The 19,655-nt window shown below is 38.6% G+C and overlaps 1 protein-coding gene across 1 annotated transcript in view; it reads right to left on the reverse strand.

Annotated features, from left to right (window-relative positions):
* Nucleotides 1–19,655, reverse strand: part of adamts7 (a disintegrin-like and metallopeptidase (reprolysin type) with thrombospondin type 1 motif, 7) — a 93,484-nt gene that overhangs the window by 30,755 nt on the left and 43,074 nt on the right. The window contains exons 9-13 of the mRNA XM_077518973.1: nt 18,891–19,035; nt 14,202–14,294; nt 12,158–12,303; nt 2,161–2,330; nt 1,919–2,052 (exon numbers count right to left, since the gene is read on the reverse strand). Coding sequence (XP_077375099.1) covers nt 1,919–2,052; nt 2,161–2,330; nt 12,158–12,303; nt 14,202–14,294; nt 18,891–19,035 — 688 coding nt within the window. The remainder of the gene's footprint in view (nt 1–1,918; nt 2,053–2,160; nt 2,331–12,157; nt 12,304–14,201; nt 14,295–18,890; nt 19,036–19,655) is intronic.

The raw sequence follows: 19,655 nt of genomic DNA on the forward strand, positions 1-19,655 counted from the left end.
TCCACGAAAATCTGTGTATAAATGACGGCAATTGTTTTCAAGTTATATACCGTTACTTTCGTTATATGCGGCCCACTTGAGCTCACACGAGTTTGACACCCCTGTTTTAAAGTATTTCATTCTTTAAAAAAATGCTTAGTTTTAGTTTAGTTAGTTTCAGTATTAATATTAGGTTGTTGTTTTTTTTATTTTATTTTTTTTATGTGTATTACTTGTGTGCAATATTTCAAAAACAACATGTGAGCAACATCATCTGACGGTGCTTTTCTATTGGCTGCTGCTAGATGACGTCACTTCTGTGTGACATACTTTCAAACGTCATTATTCCAGTTTATATCAAAATAAATCTACTAAAAATCACATTTAAAATCATCCCCAAAGGCTCATTCATTCAATTAATTACCAAAGACTAAAACAAAGGACATGTTTGCTATAATTATAGTTAGTTTTAGTTAGTTTTGTAAACATAAAATGTAGTTTCAGGTAGTTTTCGTTTTTTAAAAAGCATTTTCGTATTTATTTCATTTCGGTAACAATATTCTTTTTTGAATTTTAGTTTTTTCATTAGTTTTAGTTAACTAAAATAACCTTTAATGGCACCTGTTTTTCGATACCCTTCCTTCTTACTTTGACCATCTCGAAACATTTTTGTTTTGTTTATTTTATTTGATCTGTGTCAATTGCCATTTTTAGCATATGTCGCGGGCCACTGAAAAATGGACGGCGGGCCGCAAATGGCCCCCGGGCCGTAGTTTGGACACCACTGGCGTACAGTATGCATCTGGCACGTAAAAATGATCGTAAAATGCCCCCCCAAACTCCACCGCCATTGCCGATCAGCCCGGGTTACAATGCTTTTTTTTATTTATTGTCAGTTGCATAAATAAAGTTGTTAACAAAAGACAGGTGAAGCTTGTTATTTACTTATTTTGTATTTATCCTCCTTTTTCCCCTCTATGCTTTGTTATGATGTAGTCACTGATTGTCGTTTTTTTACATGTAATTTAAAAAAAACAAAAAAAAACAAAAAAAAACAAAAAAAACAGCAAGTGCGCAGAGACAAGTTCGTGCTTGTGTGACGTATTGTGGAAGTGAGCGAGCAGTATTTTCACCCTAAAGGCTTGGCATGCTTGTAAATCAGCTTAAAAACACATTTTGGCATTTTAGTGTGATTTTTTTTTTTTTTTTTTAAACGGGGCAGTGTGGACGGAAATGTTTTCTGTTTGGCCCTGGGGGGATCATTTTTAAAAATACCTGGCTACGTGTGGACAATGCCTAAGTCAACTCCAACCATAAGAAAGAGAATCACTATAGAAAACGGATGGCTGGATAATGTCATAATGTCATTTCTATGACAGAGAAATTGTAAAATAATAAATGTCTAACAAAAATGTCACAAAATGTCATGGAATCTTTAGTCTAATCCATACCCAAGAGTGTATCAGTAACTGACATTTTTACCCAGATAGTCAAGTGGATGTTATCTTGAAAAACAATGGACAAAACATTTTGAATAACATGCAATGCAAAATGTCAACTGCACAACACATTCCTGAAAAGCAGTGCTTCTCAATTGGGGGGGGCATGTGTGCACATCCACTATAGTAGCCGGCGTAGCAATGGCGTTTTTACTGTCAGAGTGTGCGGAGGGAGTCTGCAGAGGTGTACTTACAACCATTTTATAGACAAATGACACTATTTATTGTCAGGGTGGAGAGTTGGAGGGGCGAGAAATATTTTCTTCCTCCTGGGGGCCATAATAACGATTGAGAAGCACTGCTGTAAAGAGAATGTTCAGCATTTCACCAAACACATATAAGGAATACAGTACAGTATATCTAACCAGTGGTTTAATTAATTTGAGAAATGAAATGAAATTTTCTCTTGGTGCTATATAAAACATTAGACATGCTGCTACCTTACAGATGCCATTGATGCACATGTCTCGGCTTTTGTTGCCTTCAAAGCACGGCGTGCCATCAGTGACAGCATCGAGCATCTTTTCCGAGAAATGTTCATTCAGCGGACGGCAGTGGAGTTCACAAGGACTGACTGAAGCAGAAGATGCACACACACACACACACACACGTGTGAGACAAGGTGTGACGGTGCGCAGTAAAGCATCACGTTGTCAACTTGAATCAAAATCGGCTTGCTAACCTCTGTTGATGACGGCCACCCACTTGTAGAATTTGCCCTTGTAGGGTGCGCTGTTGAAGTGACTGCACTGGATATCTCGAAATGTGGGCACGTTGTTTGGACACGGTCTTGTGTTACAGATGCGATATCGCTGTCTTTCTCCCAGGCAGTACTTCCCCCTGTTCCTGGGACTGACGGACAGTGTTGTTACAACTTTATTGGAAATTACATTAGCTTTTGTTGCTTCTTTATTTTGTCTTAATTAGTGTTGTTCCGATACCGTTTTTTTGGCTCCCGATACCGATACCGATACCCAGCTTTGCAGTATCGGCCGATACCGATACCATACCGATACTTGAGGTTTTTTTTCCTCAACATGAAAAAGCTGTCCTGCCATTGGTTCAGAGCATTCAAGGGCCAATAGGATATCTTAGATCAGCACACAGTGAACATGTCACATACCAGTGAATGTCGTGCACCAGCCAAGACACAAGATGCATCCAAAATCCTATATTAGAGTTGGGATTAATGGTATCAGCATGTTACTTGTGAGTAGTCACCGATACCGATACCACTGTTTTAATGCAGTATCGGCACCTCGACCGATACCAGTATCGGTATCGGAACACCACTCGTCTTAATTAATAAGTAGCTCATTGGCTTTCATAACCTTGATATACAGAAACTTATTATATAGTGGCTTGTGATTAGCCGATTTCTGTGGAACGGTACCTCATCGGCATATGCAGATCAATTACTTTTGATTGCTATTACATAACAGTACCGAGTGCCCTCCTGTGTTCTACAGCTGTCAGCGTAAATTGTAAAGAGCAACACAGGACAGGACAGGACACAGCCCTCTGCATGAACATGTAGTCACAAAAGCCTTGAAGACAACATGGATCCATTCAATGCAATCTGCTGGACTGTGTCAGCAAAAATATCGAAAATCAACAATAAAAGATGAAAAGGCCATTTAAAACACTTACTTTACTCCTATGGACAATTTATAGCCTTCAAAGAACCTGACCTAGGTTTTTTTTTTTTTTTTTTTTAATTATTATTATTATTATTATTTTTTAAATTTTATTTATTTAAAAGCTGGGGCTGTCTACTTTCATGTCAAATTTTAAGGAAAATTCTGGGACATATCGGTAGCCAAACCCTGCATCAGAATGTGCTGTTGATTGAAGTGCACTCACACTTGGTGAATTGAACTATGCTGGACTTGGGTGGTGCATAGGTGGTGGTGTTTTCATTTCTTTTCTTTTATTTCTTTTTTAGATACTCTACTAAATTACATTTCGAAGGTAATTGAGCAAATAGAACATTAAGGGGCATATTCACTAAAGGTTTGCGTCGCCTTTGCACCGCACTAACCGGTAAAAATGGAGCAATCCGGGAGCGCCTAAGTCACTAAGCACGCGCAGATGGGGAAATCCATGACTAAGTGCTCTGCCAACCAGAATGCGCCACATTGCGCCAGTGTTATTTGCGTGTATGTAAATTAGGTAGTTTGCATACATTTGATGCAAAATATGCCCACCCCAATGCAAATGAGACTCATTGATATGCAGCGTCTAATTCACTAATGCCAGCGCAAGTAGCCACACCAAGTTTGCGTGACACAAAACGTTTTTGGAAAGCATGCATTAACCTGCCGCAACCTCGATCCCGGGAATATGACAGCAGTGCATGTCATTTGCGGCACAACATGCACGGCTGATCACGTAGCAGAGTGAGTGAGTGAGTGAGTGAGTGAGTGAGTGAGTGAGTGAGTGAGTGAGTGAGAGAGAAGGGGACATTTCTCAATGTTTGGTTAGGACACATAACGTAACCTGATTGCTGATCGGCAATGGCGGGGAGGCATTTTATGATCATTTTTACGTGCCATTTGCATATTGTACGCCCACGCCAACCTCTGAAAATATATTTTAAAAAACGATCGCACAAATAATTTGTACTTAATGAATGAATGTCGTTGTCGTCCTCACTGCTCTGTACAGCTTAATGGCGCTATAAACGCTTACTCTCGGTCCAACCTCGCTTTCTGATAATGTCATCTTTCTCGCAACTGTTACTATAACAAGCATGTTCTTGGTGCAAATCCATTGCCATGTGTGGTAAATCAGGTGCAAATTTTCTCCAAGCTGTCAGTTTTGTGGGCATGTTTGCGCCGGTATATGATTAGAGCAATATCCTTAGTGAATAGAGGGTAACTGGGTGCAGACTGCGGGTGCAGTTGCGGTGCAATATTTCGCGCTATTACCGGACACAGCGCATTCTTAGTAAATATGCCCGTTAATTTTTTGGGTCAAATGTTTTCTTGTAAACATTGATTATTAGCAATGTATTTTTATGGTCGATTTTAATAAACTGTATTTAACTTAAACTGTCTGAACTAAAATGTGCCGGCACCCAATGCCTGGAAACAACTTAACGTTTGACAATCAGTGACAGACAGTTGGTGACAGGTGTGAATTGAATGAACCCCTATTGCTCCTGTCCTCACTACACATCAGTCAAAATGTCGAGTACGCATTTGACACAAAGTTTTTGTCTATACTCATTTTAAGGCCACATTTACCACAATAAAGACTGGGAGATTGTCACCAAAGTACTAAGTGAGGATACATTTACATATATTAAAACATCCAATATATTGTTCATGTATATGCTCTCAAATAGCGTGTTGCGACTGTATTGTGTTCATGTGTTACAAAATAGTGTTGTTGTTTTGATTCTTTGTTGCTTATTAACCTTTCTTCCACACTGTCAGACGAGGCAGGTTGCGTGCAGTAATTCTTTCATCATCATAACAATATGTTATCCGTGTTTTTTTTTGTTTTTTTTTTAAACACTAAATCCAACGTACCACAACTGAGAGTAAACCAATGGTGAGTAGAGTATTAGTACAAAGAGTTGGCGGATGACTGGAGTAAAACTCATTTTTGAAGGGGATGACAACGAACTGTGAGAGACTAAGCTTTTGCGTCACTTAAAGGGGAAGTCAACCTTAAATATTTCTTGACAAAAATATGTTATATATGACCTCACTAGTCTAAACATGACATTCTGATTATTACATTTGTGGAATATGAGTTAAGCAGCAAAATCCAGCCAATTTTATCCATCTCAGGGGGCGGCCATTTTGCCACTTACTGTCGGCTTCAGATGACATCACAATTGCTTAGGACTCAGGCAACGACAAAACACAGCTCCCCTGTTTTCTTAAGCTAAGCTATGATTGGTTGTTAACTGAGTTCTGAGCAACTGTGATGCCATTTTCCCTCGACAGTAAGTGGCAAAATTAAGTGACAAAATGGCCGTCTTCTGATATTGATGAAAAGGTGCTGGATTTTGCTGCTTAACTCTTATTCCACACACAATATTAACCAAAATACTGTATTTCGACCAATACGGCTGCATAGACATTATTGTCAATTTTTTATTTTTTTTGGTGGTGGTGGTGGGTGGTGCTGGGGGTACTGCAAATATAAGAAATGATTTTGCGGATGCTTGCAAGCGGCGCATTGTCAGCCTCTATACGGTGCTGATATCGCTCCGTAAATCTGAATGGTGAGATTTTCAGCAAACACGTTATACTGACAGAGACCACCATTACAGCACTCAAATACTGGTGAGATATTGAGCAGCGCATACCGTGTCAATACTATTAAAAGGCTGCCGAACATTTTCAACAGTTCGCTGTCCACGTAACTCAAGTCGAGCTCAACCAAGAAAGAAAATTGAAAGTGCTAACATTGTGTCTTTAAATGTGGACAAAAAGGAAAAAAAAGCTAGAGTCGGTAAACATAAACGATGATGCTGTTTGTACACGACTAATACCACAACGCTAACTGCAGGCGTAAACAATGCACAGTTTCCAATGGCAAGGAGAATGCATTCCACAAGAATGAAAATGGCCGGGACACACTGTGGAGTTGGCTGACAACACAAGATGCAATGTAGCAGCAGAACGCAGGAGACGCAGAGGTGTGCCTGATGGACAACAATGGGCAACGGCAAAAAGTAAGAGACGCTTCCACCTTTCTGCAGTGATGCAAGTTATTTTCAAGAAAGGAAATGACGTTCTACTACACAAACATGGTAAAAAATTCTTCACATTCTGAAACAAAAACAGGTTGTATTACAGTGTTCCCTTGCTATAACGCGGGTCACTTTTTGTGGCCTCACTGTTCGGGTATTTTTTGTGTGTAATATTACATGCATTTTTTTTTTTTAACAGCAGCGTACTTATTTTTTTGTGATTATTTATTTATGAAGGTTTGAACATTGACAGTGTTTAAATGAGAGAAATGTGAGAATATAGAAATGCCTCTGAAAAAAAGTGTATAAAGTGTGTGGTATGGGAGTTTTACAGCCTTAAAATATTTATAATAAATGCAAAAAAATAAAGCTGACTACTGTGGATTTCACTTATTGCGGGTATTTTTTGGAACGTAACACCATTGATAATCGAGGGTATTCATACACTGTGAATGACAGAGGTGATCAATTTACAAAATTTTGCTCGTCCGTCATTCATCATTCAGCGCCTTCCGTCATCATCAGTCCATCATTTTTTTTCCAAGACAAACCAAACTGTCATCGTCAGTCTGACATTTTATTTTAACCACGCTTCTGTCATCACTTCATCACCACTAATTTAATACAGACAAACAGGTGGGCATTCTGCCAGTCCGTCATTGGTCAATTGTCAACAAAATGGGTGTCCGCTTAGTGATAGACAGAGTTCCATCTGTACTAACAGAAAGTAGTTGAGAAGCATTGCAATAGCCCCATATGGGAAGGTCAATTGTTGCAGATTGATAATGGAACAGTTTATGGGTAAAAACAGTCAAAGTTTCATTCAGCATGAGACATCAGCGTTATACTCTTCACTTCAACATTGCACCGCTGAGCATAATTGGTAGAGGTGGGAATCTTGGGGCACCTCACGATTCGATTGCGATTACGATTCAGAGGCGACGATTCGATTATAAAACGATTATTGATTTCCCCCCAGGCAGCAGAAAAAAAACAATGTATTTTGGCGCTTTTAATGTTTCGTACATTAGTTACAAAAATAGTACAAAAGTCCTCTCAGGCCTAAATAAACTATTATTTCAGTATCAAGTTAACAGTTCAAAACAGTAAATAAAATACTCAAGTCCTCATTCTGTAACAACAGCTTTTAAGTATATTCAGTCTTCAACAGAATAAAACATAGCATTGAGCAAAAATATATTATTTTTATCCACTCAAAAGTGCACTGAAGTATAAATGAAAGACAATGTGAACTACTACTTCAATACAAATGCCTTAAAAAAAAAAGTGCTTTCCTGCTTTTTAAGTTGTGTAAAGATGAACATGTAAACATTAAAGTTTCTCAGAGGTACAAAAAAAAAAAACCCTCAAGTGCTTTTCTGCTTTTTAACTTGTGTAAACATGAACGTGTAAACATTAATGGGATCGTTCGGCTTTTTTAACATGAATCTCAATTTGATCCTCACCTCCCGTGTGTGCGATCAGCGCTGACTTCGGCGTTGGACGAGAGGAAAATAGTCCAGCAAGCTGGCTGGGGTCTCGGAAATAAAGCGTTTTTCTTCTAAAAACTATTTGTTTTCAAAAGCGTGATACATTTCCACCACAATACTCTTTTCTGAATAAAGTCAGACGCCATTACCGCCAGCCACTACTTTTTTGTTCGTTCGTTCGTATCACTGCGCGGCGCCCTGTAGAACGCTAACCGACGCACTGCAGCCAGCTAGCTGATACTTCCGCCTGAAGTTGTTTGCCTTTTCGGAGCAGGTCTGATCTGACGAAGAGGTGGGTTGGTCAGCTCAGCCATGCTTGTTGTTGTTTTGAATCTCGAGGCGTGAGTTGTGGATGTGTACTCTCGGTCCGTCCCAAAAAGCGTCCCGAAGACCGCGCGCGCTACTGCGTTTCAGTTCCGCGTACTTTTCGCTCGTTTCGCTTCCCTTGGCATATTTATATAATCGGAATTTGGACATTTGTGAATCGTTCTCGATTGTTGCACGGCCGAATCGTGAATAATCTAAGAATCGGAAATTTTGCACACCTCTAATAATTGGTGCACACTGTTTGACATGGTGATGACATGGTGCATGCTAATTGAGAGTGTGTTCCCAACGACGTTAATATGGATTTATGCAATCCAGACAGCAGCTGTTGTGAGAAACAGATGTTTCAACAATTAAACAAAACAGCATACCACATGCTGACAGGGAAATGGCCTAACCTCTCCAGGATGCAGAAGTTTGCTGAGTGTTTTGCCTATTTGGTGTTCTATCAGACAGTGGAAAAGTTTAGAAACAAAGCATAGTGAGGTTTATGATAAATTCAGGAGCAGAGCAGGAAACACAAACTAGTGATGATGATGACCTGGTGCAGAACAGCGCAAACCAATATGCACCGAACATCGGTGTGAGTCGTAAGGTCACATGTCTCTAAAAGGACACCTGATGTGAGCAACGAGGCACAAACTAATGAAACAGAACAAAAACAAATGGCACCTCAAGTGAGTGAGAAAACACAGACAGGCGAAACTGAACAAAAATTGTATCATCCCAGAGCGAGAAATAAACCAGGATATTTATGTACCGGTAAATAGGTCAGTGGTGAGGAAGTTGAGGAAATGTTTAGATTCTCACCAATATTGACTACTGTTATCGATTAACTCATTCACTCCCAGCCATTTTCACAGAAGCAGTCCCGTTTGCTCCCGGCTGTTTTACTGGATTTTGACTGATTTTGCAAGGCCCACAGAATGTTGTGTTCTATTGCTATAAAAGCATGGAACCTATCAAAAGAAAGATTAAAGGCTCTTATTTCATCAGGCAAAACAAGTATGTTTCTATCTGTTTCCGTTTTGCAGCAATTAGCATTAGAAGAGAGCTAAGTTTCATCAGTTTTCACAAATCTATTTAAAACTGTAAGTAATTGAGCTTTTTTCAACATGGTCCTGGTTGATCTCCTTTGCTCTGATGCCACCTGCTGGCCGTTTGTGTAATAACTACCATTTCTGCAACCGTTCTTTGCAGTTGAAAGGCTGCATCAAAGCCTTCTGTATGCTACAGCATAAAAACAAAAAACAAAAAAACAGAAAAACGTATAAATACGTCTTTGGTACACTTAGAACATAAAAAAAAACATATTTACACGTTATTGGGAGTAAATGAGTTAATGTGGAACATACATGTACAGTGCTCATCATAAATAATTACACCCCAACAGGTTTGTAAGAATACCTTTAGTTTCCTGTCAGAATTAAGATTTTCTCTGTGATACTATATTACAAATTACTCCCTAAAATGTGGGCCATTGATTACAAACAAGATTTGTTGCTAATGCTCATGGAGGTCATAGAAAATACTAGATGTCGTTGTTGTGGGATGCATTAATTTTTGCATTAATTAATTTGATTAACTGCGATTGGCTGGCAACCAGTCCAGGGTGTCCCCCGCCTACTGCCCAGAGCCAGCTGAGATAGGCTCCAGCACCCCCCACGACCCTTGTGAGGAATAAGCGGTCAAGAAAATGGATGGATGGATAATTTGATTAAACTAAAGATTTTCTAATCTATTCATTCTATTACAACCTTACTTTCATGTTGTGAATTAAGTGCATATTCTACAAAAAACATTTTGTCAAAATTTTGGAAATTGTTCTTATGTTCATTGAGATATTGAATACAATCCTTAAATTTTTTTAAGGGAGTGTACTCATATATGCTGAGCACTGTGGCGGTCGATGAGATTCAATCGCTAAGAGACAACACATCAACCATGAACTACTTACACAGGGGTAAGAAAGCAGTGGTTGGAGGTGAGCAAGCAACGTAAATGGGTATATACGCGTAAAAGCGATATGGACGGAAGGACATGACAAATACGAAGCAGGTACCGTATTTTCCGCATTATAAGGCGCACCTTCAATGAATGACATATTTTAAAACTTTTTCCATATATAAGCCACACCGCATTATAAGGCGCACCTTCATTGAATGACATATTTTAAAACTTTCTCCATATATAAGGCGCGACAGTAGAGGCTGAGGTTACGTTATGCATCCATTAGATGGTGCTGCGCTAAAGGGAATGTCAACAAAACAGTCAGATAGGTCAGTCAAACTTTATTAATAGATTACAAACCAGCTTTCTGAAACTCCATTCACTCCCAAAATGAATAAACAGCTGTTTTATTATTTTCTCTGAGGTAAAGTATTAGTATTAGCTAGCGATCCAAGATGGCGGGATCTTCTGCGCATGTGCGTCACTGATCGCAGCGTCACCGATAGCGTCTTGACAGCGAGACCTGTTGCAGCTCAATATTGATCCATATATAAGGCGCACTGGATTATAAGGCGCATGGTCAGCTTTTGAACAAATTGAAGGCTTTTAGGTGTGCCTTATAGTGCGGAAAATACGGTAATGTTGCAAAGGGATCTACATAGGCAAAAGACGGCTATAAATTATGCTAAGACATTTTCACCCACAGTGAACATGATTAGCATCAGCGTGCTTAATGCAAATAGCGGTGCAAGATAGCCAGGTGATTCTCTTCAACCGGCGGGTAATTAAATTCATTCAATCTGAGAAAAAACTAATTCAGACATCAATAATTGTTTAGTGAAAAAAGAAGTCTTGACTTGCTTTTGGGAACGCTTACCACACAACGATAGAACCTCATTTATTTAAAAGTGCAACGTCCTTAGAGAGAGTGGGGTGATCCAGCCGAGAGACATCCAAGAGAGGAATGACACCACCCGTGACGGCCAGTTCTCACAGCATTTCATTTATTTTTCTCCTCACTCATTCTCACCATGACTATGCGCTCAATCACAGTTGGTCACAGAGCTGCTTCAAACCCTCCCCACTGCGTAGGCCAACTTTGACGTGAGAACGAGGCAAATAAGTAGCCGAGCCCCGGTCAATTATAGGGCTGTTTCCACCCCCTCTCTCAATTGGAATCATCATGTCTAACAAATGATTCCTAGGAATAGAATTACTGAGACCTGTGTTCTATAAAAAGAACCTGCTTTCAATTACATTCCCTAGTCAGCACATTGTTGCACTTGGTCGATAGGTGTTTAAAAACAGCGTTTCTGATTTGACTTCGAGGGCTTCTTTTACATGTTTGTAACAATAATCTCTGTATCCAAATTTGAATCTTATAGGAAGGTCCTTTCTTGTTAAAATGCAAATGAACTGCTGAACCTCTCCAAAAACAACAACAACAACAACAACGTTTTCGACAATGTTGTGCCATGCACTTGTTCAAAGGCTCCAATGTAGAGGTCATTGCATTCCTCACAACACTACACTGTATTAAGCGCTTTGCTGAGTTTGCATCTTTTGGTTCTGTCCTTGGGGTGAACCATCTTTTGTTTGAGGAAGAACAAATAATTCAGAGTTTCTCAGGCAAACCAACCACGTAGGTGATCACCATCTTCGGCCTCCTGTTTCTATCTGCAGGCTCAGGTGTAAGTGGTCCTTCTTCTCTAAGACATTCAGGAAGCCCACACTCTGAAATCAGTTGGGTCAAAAGTAAACCAATTATGGATCAAAAATGGACCGATCCACTTTATGGGTCAATTTGACGTTACTTTCTGTGTGGTTTTGTACAAAATGACCCAAATTTTTTGACCTAAGTAAAGGATCTGACCAATATTTATGAGTTGTTTTACACTGAGGATTGGTCCATTCTTGACCTATAGTTGGGTTATTTTTTACCCAAATGCTTTTAGAGTGCAGATTAGTAACACCAGGATGGTTGTTATCCAGTCCACTTTAAGAAGAAGAGCCTCTACAACCTATTGAATTGAAGGTTAAACATCTCTTGACTACTGAAACTAATGAGCAACATTTTTATTTGTTTAAAAGTATTGGCTCTTATTAGAGTGTACAGTGTACCTAATGACATGGCTGATTAGTACGAATATATAAAGTTCAGTGAAATTGAATTGAATTGAAAAAAAACTTCCAAAACTTACACAGGGTCATCACAGTCCCGCTGCGCACTCTCGACTCCTGCCCCACACGACCTTGAGCAGGCCGACCACTCACTCCATGTACCCCAGCCACCGTTGACTCTGTCTGGGTAATGTCCAGCTTGGACGCACTCCCCACTGAAACACCACTGACAAGAAAAGAGCACAGTTTGGAATATCGATTCAATGAACACTTCATGTTCTACGCTGATTAATACATTATAAACAAAAGCTACTTATCTTTCATTTACGACTCAGGGGTGTTAAACTTATTTTCGTCATGGTCCCATTTTATTTGGTTCGGTTTAGTTTAGTTCTTTCAGAGAGTTATGACTGTAAAAACATCTGTGATGATGTGGAGCTGTGTTAGTGACAATGGCATGGGTGACTTTCACATCTGTGAAGGCACCATTAATGGTAAATGGTACTTCATTTATGTAACGCTTTTCCACCTTAGTTCGACGTGGTCACAATGGCATGGGATCAAACCTACAACCCTTGGGTTGCAAGACGACCACTCTACCACTGAGCCACGCTGCCCAACTAATGCTGAAATGTACTACAGGTTTTGGTAAAACATATGCTTGCTTACATCCAAGCAACTTTTTTTTCATGGACACCCCTGCTTATTTCAGTAAGACAAAGCCAAGCAACATTTTGTATGTGTTACAACAGCGTGGCTTCGTAGTAAAAGAGTGCGGGTACTAAACTGGCCCGCCTGCAGTCCAGACCTGTATCTCATTGTTGAACAGCTGGAGATTTACATCAAGCAAGAATGGGAAAAAATTCAACCTACAAAGCCTCAATTAGTCTCCTCAGATCCGTTTGAATATTGAACGTTTGAATGTTTTTAAACGAAAAGGTGATGGAACACAAATGGTAAATATGGTAAATACTTTTTTGGATGTTGCAACCATAAAACTCAAAGTTAAAGGTGCATTGCGGAGTTTGTCTTTTTTTTTTTTTTACCTCTAGCCTAAAGCATAACTGCAACCTCTGTGTCAAGCTCGTGTATAGTGTCCGTGCGAGTACGCATGCTCGAATAAACTCTTCGTTTCTCGTTTTTCAGAGTGTGAGCTAGAGTTTGGAATCTGTGGTCAAAGCTGGCCTCTTCTTGTATATTTCAGGCCTTGTGCACATGTAGCAGGGTGTTTTTAAAACCAAATATTTCCCCCCTCTCGTGTAGAAAAATAAATCCGTCCACACTGCCTCCAAGGGCGCTTTTAAGCTCATTTAGATGCATGCCAAGCCTCTAGGCGGCAGTAGTTAGCCAAATACTGCTCGACTCTTGACGTTACTTCCACCATATGCCACACAAGCACAAATGTCAGCGCACACAAAACTTTATTATTTTTTTTATTTTTTTATTTTTTGAATAAAAAAAAAAAAAGTGACGTGTAGCGCGATGATGTAAAACTCCATTTATGATGGTCACACACAAACGCGGATCGGGAGAAATCCACAAAGCTACACTTTGGCTGGAGTTTTTTGAAAACTTTATTTTTAATGGAAAAAAAAAAATCACCCGGGAGGTGTGGATAAGGGCAAAACACAGATAAAATAGCTCCCATTTGCAAAACCCCGGACTACGTGTAAACAGGACCTCAGTTTCCAACCCAATTTTTTGTACACACAACACTACATGTTCGTGAGGACAAGCATGACGTCATTCTCCACCCATCCCCACCCCAGTAAACTGCGAGTGTTCGCCGCAACTCCACAATGCAACTTTCATGACTATTTGCTAAAAACAATAAGGTTTAACAGTTTGAACATCACCTGTAAATATTTTGTATTTGTAGCATAGTCAATTAAAATGTAGGTTGAACCTGATTTGCAAATCATTATATTGAGTTTTTATTTATGTTTAACACAATGTTCCAACTTCATTGGAATTGAGTTTGTACGTAGTTATTTGGTTAGTTTTTGTTCATTACAAGATGCACTGCTTGCTTTAATGGGCCACATGAATTGATGTGGCCCCCAGGCCTTCAGTTTGACATCCACAGTTTGAACCACATCATAAGTGATGAAACAGAAGACTCACCTTGTCTTGGCCACAACTGGTTCCATCCACAGCCCCGTCCAGCTTAGAGTGGCATGTTGCTCCCACGGTACACCACAGTGTGCCGCATACATTCTTAAAAAGAAGAAAAAAAAAATGTTTTAATTGTCAAACATCCGGCTCTGTGCTCATTATTATAGTTTTATACAGTAGCAGGGAGGATGCATTGTAGCTATACTTAGATTGGCATAACATTGGTGCCACGTTGAGGGCTTAACATACCAAGACCAACCTTGGATTTACTCTAATAATCAGTCAAGAAAGAAAAGAAAAAATGTGCGCGCGACACAGTTATAATTGGTTTTGACAAGTGATAACGCAAAAGGTCAAATGTGCTGTTTATCTGGAAGTTTGCTAACTCAGCGCTCCATTCATCTTCCCTTGACATTTCTGCTCAATGCATGCGGGTCAATTTGACTTTTGACCTATACCTGTCTGCAATTATGTAAAAGATTGATAAGGTATAACTTGAAAAAAAAGCACATTATTTCTAATCCAATTAATTTACACATAATTATTTTGCACTAAAATGATTGCGATGATGACCTGACACAGTCAAATCTTAATTTTCCAGATAAAGGACCTGGGACGTAAGACTAAATCCAACATAATTTTGTCAAGTCAAGTCAACAGCGAGCCCTGGGAACAGATTTCCCGATGACAAGACGTTATTTTCGTTGCAGTGGGCTGGCGACGTTGCATTTCGCAGTCAAAAATTTGACGTGAATAAGAAATATTAGGTAGTGAAATTGCAGTGATGTCAAAAGTACTAGTGTTCAGTACTTATAAGTACTGTTACTTGTGCAAAAAACTACTCTAATAAAAAGTATAAGTACTGAAGTCACTCTGTTACATAATTAAAAGTACCAACTTGAAAATGTACTTAAGTGAAAAGTAAATTAACCTTTTTCCAAACCCAAAACAAAGCATGGTGCTTTGCGCTTCATTGTGATTCAATTTACAGTCAGCTTTCCGGTGCACGGTGAGTTTTACGTATTTTACATTTCGTCCCACACGCCAAAAGTAACGACACCATTTTCAAATGTAAGAAGTAAAAGTACAGATATTTTAGTTTGAAAAAGAAAAAGTAAAACTAAAACGTCACCAGAATAAAAAATATATATATTCAAGTAAAGTATAGAACATCATGTCCTGCATGGCCATTATTTTTGACTTTCTAGTGCATGTTTATTGAAATTTTGAATTTGGGGCAAAAATCATCTGTGTGGCACCATCTTCAGGTTAAACACTGGAATAAACACAATTTGGCTGTTCTCTCATTGGACGAAAAGTGATTTACTACACACTAGGATTGGAGCGGCTGTTAACTCATTTGCTCCCAAAAACGTATAAATATGTTCTATTTTAAGTGTCCCAAAAGATATATATATATATATATATATATATATATATATATATATATATTTATGTTATTTTTTAATACTAGTGCTTACAGAAGGCTTTGATGCAGCCTCTGAACTGCAGAGAATGGGTGAGGCAATGGTAGTAATGACAAAAATAGCTAACAGGTGGCAGCAAAGTATAAGAGATCGACCAGGGCCATGTTGAAAACAACCTGAATTCCCCACAGAACAGATTTGTGAATAATGATGAAACTTAGCTATATTGTAATGCTAATTGCTGCAAAATGGAAACAGATAGAATTATACTTTCATTCCTGATGAAAGAAGAGACTCTAATCGTCCTCTTGGCATGTTCCATGTTTTTATCGCAATCGAACACAATATTCTGTGGGCCTTGCAAAATCAATCCAAATCCAGTAAATCAGCAAAGGGGGTTGCTTCTGTGAAAATGCCTGGGAGTGAATGAGTTAAAAATCAGTTAAGTTCCACAGTTCCAGTTCGGTTCACGTCTCATTGATCTGCATTTTATGCATTTAGGGTATCAATTTCCAATTTTTAATTGTTAATTCATGAGCAACATTCACTGTCAAATGCAGCCAAATAAATCCTTTATTGTGCATCAATTCCAAGTGGCATGAGCGATTTCCTCGCAATTATTGTACGTTCTATTTGGTACATGTTGCAAACAGAATCATTTCCAGATAATGATTATTGTGTTAGATCGATTTAATTAAATAACACTTCTGAATATATTGCTCAAGGCCACATCTATTAATAACTCACCAATTAAGAGTACTGTAATCGTAATAAATCCAGAACTCTCCACTGCCAGTCAGATCGATGAGTCGGGAAAAATAAAGAGCAGCAAGGCGCAATCTCGAGTGATCATTTGAGAACCACAACAATATTCTGAACCCCTGTTAATAATAACAACAATAATAATAATTGACTTAAAAACCACCTTTTTTGGCCCTCATGGACATTCCATAAAATGTTACATTACAAGAAAAAAGAAAGAAAAAAGAAATGAATTAAAAACAACAGAAGCAGGCCGGAGCAAATGTAAATTCAGTATGTATCTACTTGGACGACCTGGAGCTAACTGAGAAAGCTCTGAGGAATTTTGTCATGATTTTTACTGACATTCTCTAAGGCTAAATTCTAAGTGGAGAAAAACAACAACAACAACAACAAAAATCAATCGTTTGCATTTCCCAGAGCAGAAACGTCTTTCAATAGGAAGGTAACAGTAGGAGGTCTGAAAGGAGCGGACGTATATTATCGGCATATGTGCTCTATGTTGACCTTAATTTAGTCCATGTTGTGTCAAGCTCCAGTGCTTACCAAATGTATTAAAAAAACAAAACAAAAAAAACTAAAACAACAAGAGTGTGAAGTGCTTCTATACTGATAGACTCTTTCCAGTTCAGTGAACTGGCGACCTTTCATCATTTTTTAACAAACATGAGGAATCATTGATTTTATTCTTTATTTATTTATTATTTTACCTTAACTTGCTGACTCACTAATGGAAATGTCTAGAATTTGATCCGTTTTACTATATGAAGTTTGAAAACTGACAAATTAATAACAGTATAGCAACGGAACATTAAAATATATGCTTTTCGAGCTTGAAATTGCATTGAACTGTCAAGAGATGACTAGATACCTCCTTTACATGTTAAACCAGAAGTTAACGTGCGTTGTTAACACTGAACACAGAATTGCTAGTCTAAAATGGTAAAGCTACATTAAGACAGTGTTATATAAACAGAAAATGTTTGGTGTGTTGAAGCGTAACAGGTAGGTAAAAAAAAAAAAAAGGCTGAAAACCATTAATGTTATTTCTGCCCAGGTTTAATGACTGAATCCACATTATTGGTAGTCTCAATCAAATGGTTAGTTGATTGTTAAAATGTGGTTGATTGCATGCAAGTGATTGTTAATTAATTATGTAAAATGGAGTGCATTACTTAACTGTAACCACCAGTGTTCAGACCACTGCTATCGCACAAGTCCTCTATCAGGGGCACAGTTGGGGGGCAATCTGTCCTTTTAGCCCATAGCACTTTTACAGCCATTAACTCTTTGACCGCCAAAAACGTTTAATAACGATCAGTAAAATCACGGCGTATGCCGCCATAAACATTAAATGACGTCAACTGAGTTTTTTTTAAATTTAATTTTATTCTTCTCAGTGCAACGTCCAAGTGCAGCGCTGCCTGGTCAATAGGTTGTGGAACCAAAAACATCTATGGCCAGCAGATGGAAGCATTGTATCTCTTTTTGTGAACGATCAAAGCCTTTGTCATAGCAAAGTTTTTTTTTTTGTATGTATGTAACCTGTCATTTCCAAGCACATGGATGGGAAGCTTGCAAATGTGATTGTTCGATTTCATTTTGCATTACAAACTGAATTTATTTGTATTATTTGTTTGTGGAAAACCAAGGATGACGGTTATATACATTTACTACTATTAGCGTTCAACAGTTGTTTCGTCTTTTTGTTGTGGGGGCTACATTAGAAGTCTGAACATGCGGTGACAAATTTTTATACACACACAATAAATGTTGTTTGAAGTGAAGGACCTATAGGAACAAAATTGCTTGTGTATAAGTGTATGCGTGCGTGTGTATGAGCGTGTGTGAATGTGTATGAGTGAATGGTCTTTACAACCTTCTGTTCTAACTCCCCAAGGTCATATGCTGTACATCAATTATTCATATCTGCACATGACAACGCTTGGCTAAATAAACAGAAAACAAACATCTTAAATGCATCAAAGATCAAACAAGTCTAAATGCTAATTTTCAAGATCAGGTTGAGCCAACCAATATACAAAATGGACCTAACCTGTACAAAAAAAAAAAAAAAAAAGACCGTGAAGAAAATTACACTGGATGCTGCTTTGATTGTAACACGTTCACCACTTCATTTTGTACATTCTGGGAGGAGTAGTTTATGTAAATTGATTCAATTTAGTATGCATGACAAGGTTTATCAAACACTTTGGAGTTTTGTGGCCTGTGACAAAAATGTGTTTGACATCCCAAGTCGTAAATAGAAGATCAGTTGCTTTGTTGAAACTTTGTTTCATTTGAATTTGCTTCATAAAAATGGCATGCATTTTTAACATTACCTTTGTGAAAATTGCCTTTTTTACGATCAATAAATTAGTAAAAATAGCCCATTTTTATTAACTGAAAATGAAAACAATGCAAAAAAAAAAAAGCCTATTATTAGCCTTATTATTATTACCCTATTACATGGAAAAAAGCATGATTCATTGTAATGATATAGTCTTACATCCATGTCATCGCACAGCACTGATCCGGATCCATACTGCAACCTGCATTGATGGGCAGCACTGTACAGAACGCCAGGAAGCAGCAAGCCTTGGGAAATGGTCTCCTTCGCGGGGGCGTCGTCAAGGCACCAACCCCATCCGCGACTGCAGGAGGAGCAGAGCACGCTGGTTAACTCACATTTTTTTTTAAATTTCAAAGTATGAGCCTGGCAATTTTTTAAATGTTCCTATGACAATACAAATGTCTTGCATACAAGCACTGTCTGCTACTACATACCAGTGAATATAAAAGTCTACACACCCCTGTTGATAAGACCCAGAAGTTGGCTTTTCTTGACATTTTTGTGTAGTATTACAGCACAAATCATGGTCCGCTCTGAGCTTCCACCACATCAGAGCCCACCTGACGACATGGTATGAAATAATATTGGAGACAATATCTCCTCCATGGCTGACCTTATTGGACAGCGTGACCCAGGAGGGTACAATTTAACACCACTCGACACATAAGGTGTGCAATCTAAACCAATAGACAATACGTCTAACCAGTAGGGGAGTGCATCTCGACCCATGAAGTGCGATATGAATGAAAGACAAATATGTGCAAATATGTGATTATGATTCTATTTGATATGGTACGGCTCACTTTGACAGTACTATGAATCCGTTTTGTGATTTAACATACGACTGAACTTGTCAGTACTGTAAATCTGTCCAATAAAAAGACGATTTGATCCGTATCGATACATTTCAAAGTGGAACCA

The sequence above is a fragment of the Festucalex cinctus genome, chromosome 4, assembly GCF_051991245.1.
Source record: "Festucalex cinctus isolate MCC-2025b chromosome 4, RoL_Fcin_1.0, whole genome shotgun sequence".
Taxonomy (NCBI): domain Eukaryota; kingdom Metazoa; phylum Chordata; class Actinopteri; order Syngnathiformes; family Syngnathidae; genus Festucalex; species Festucalex cinctus.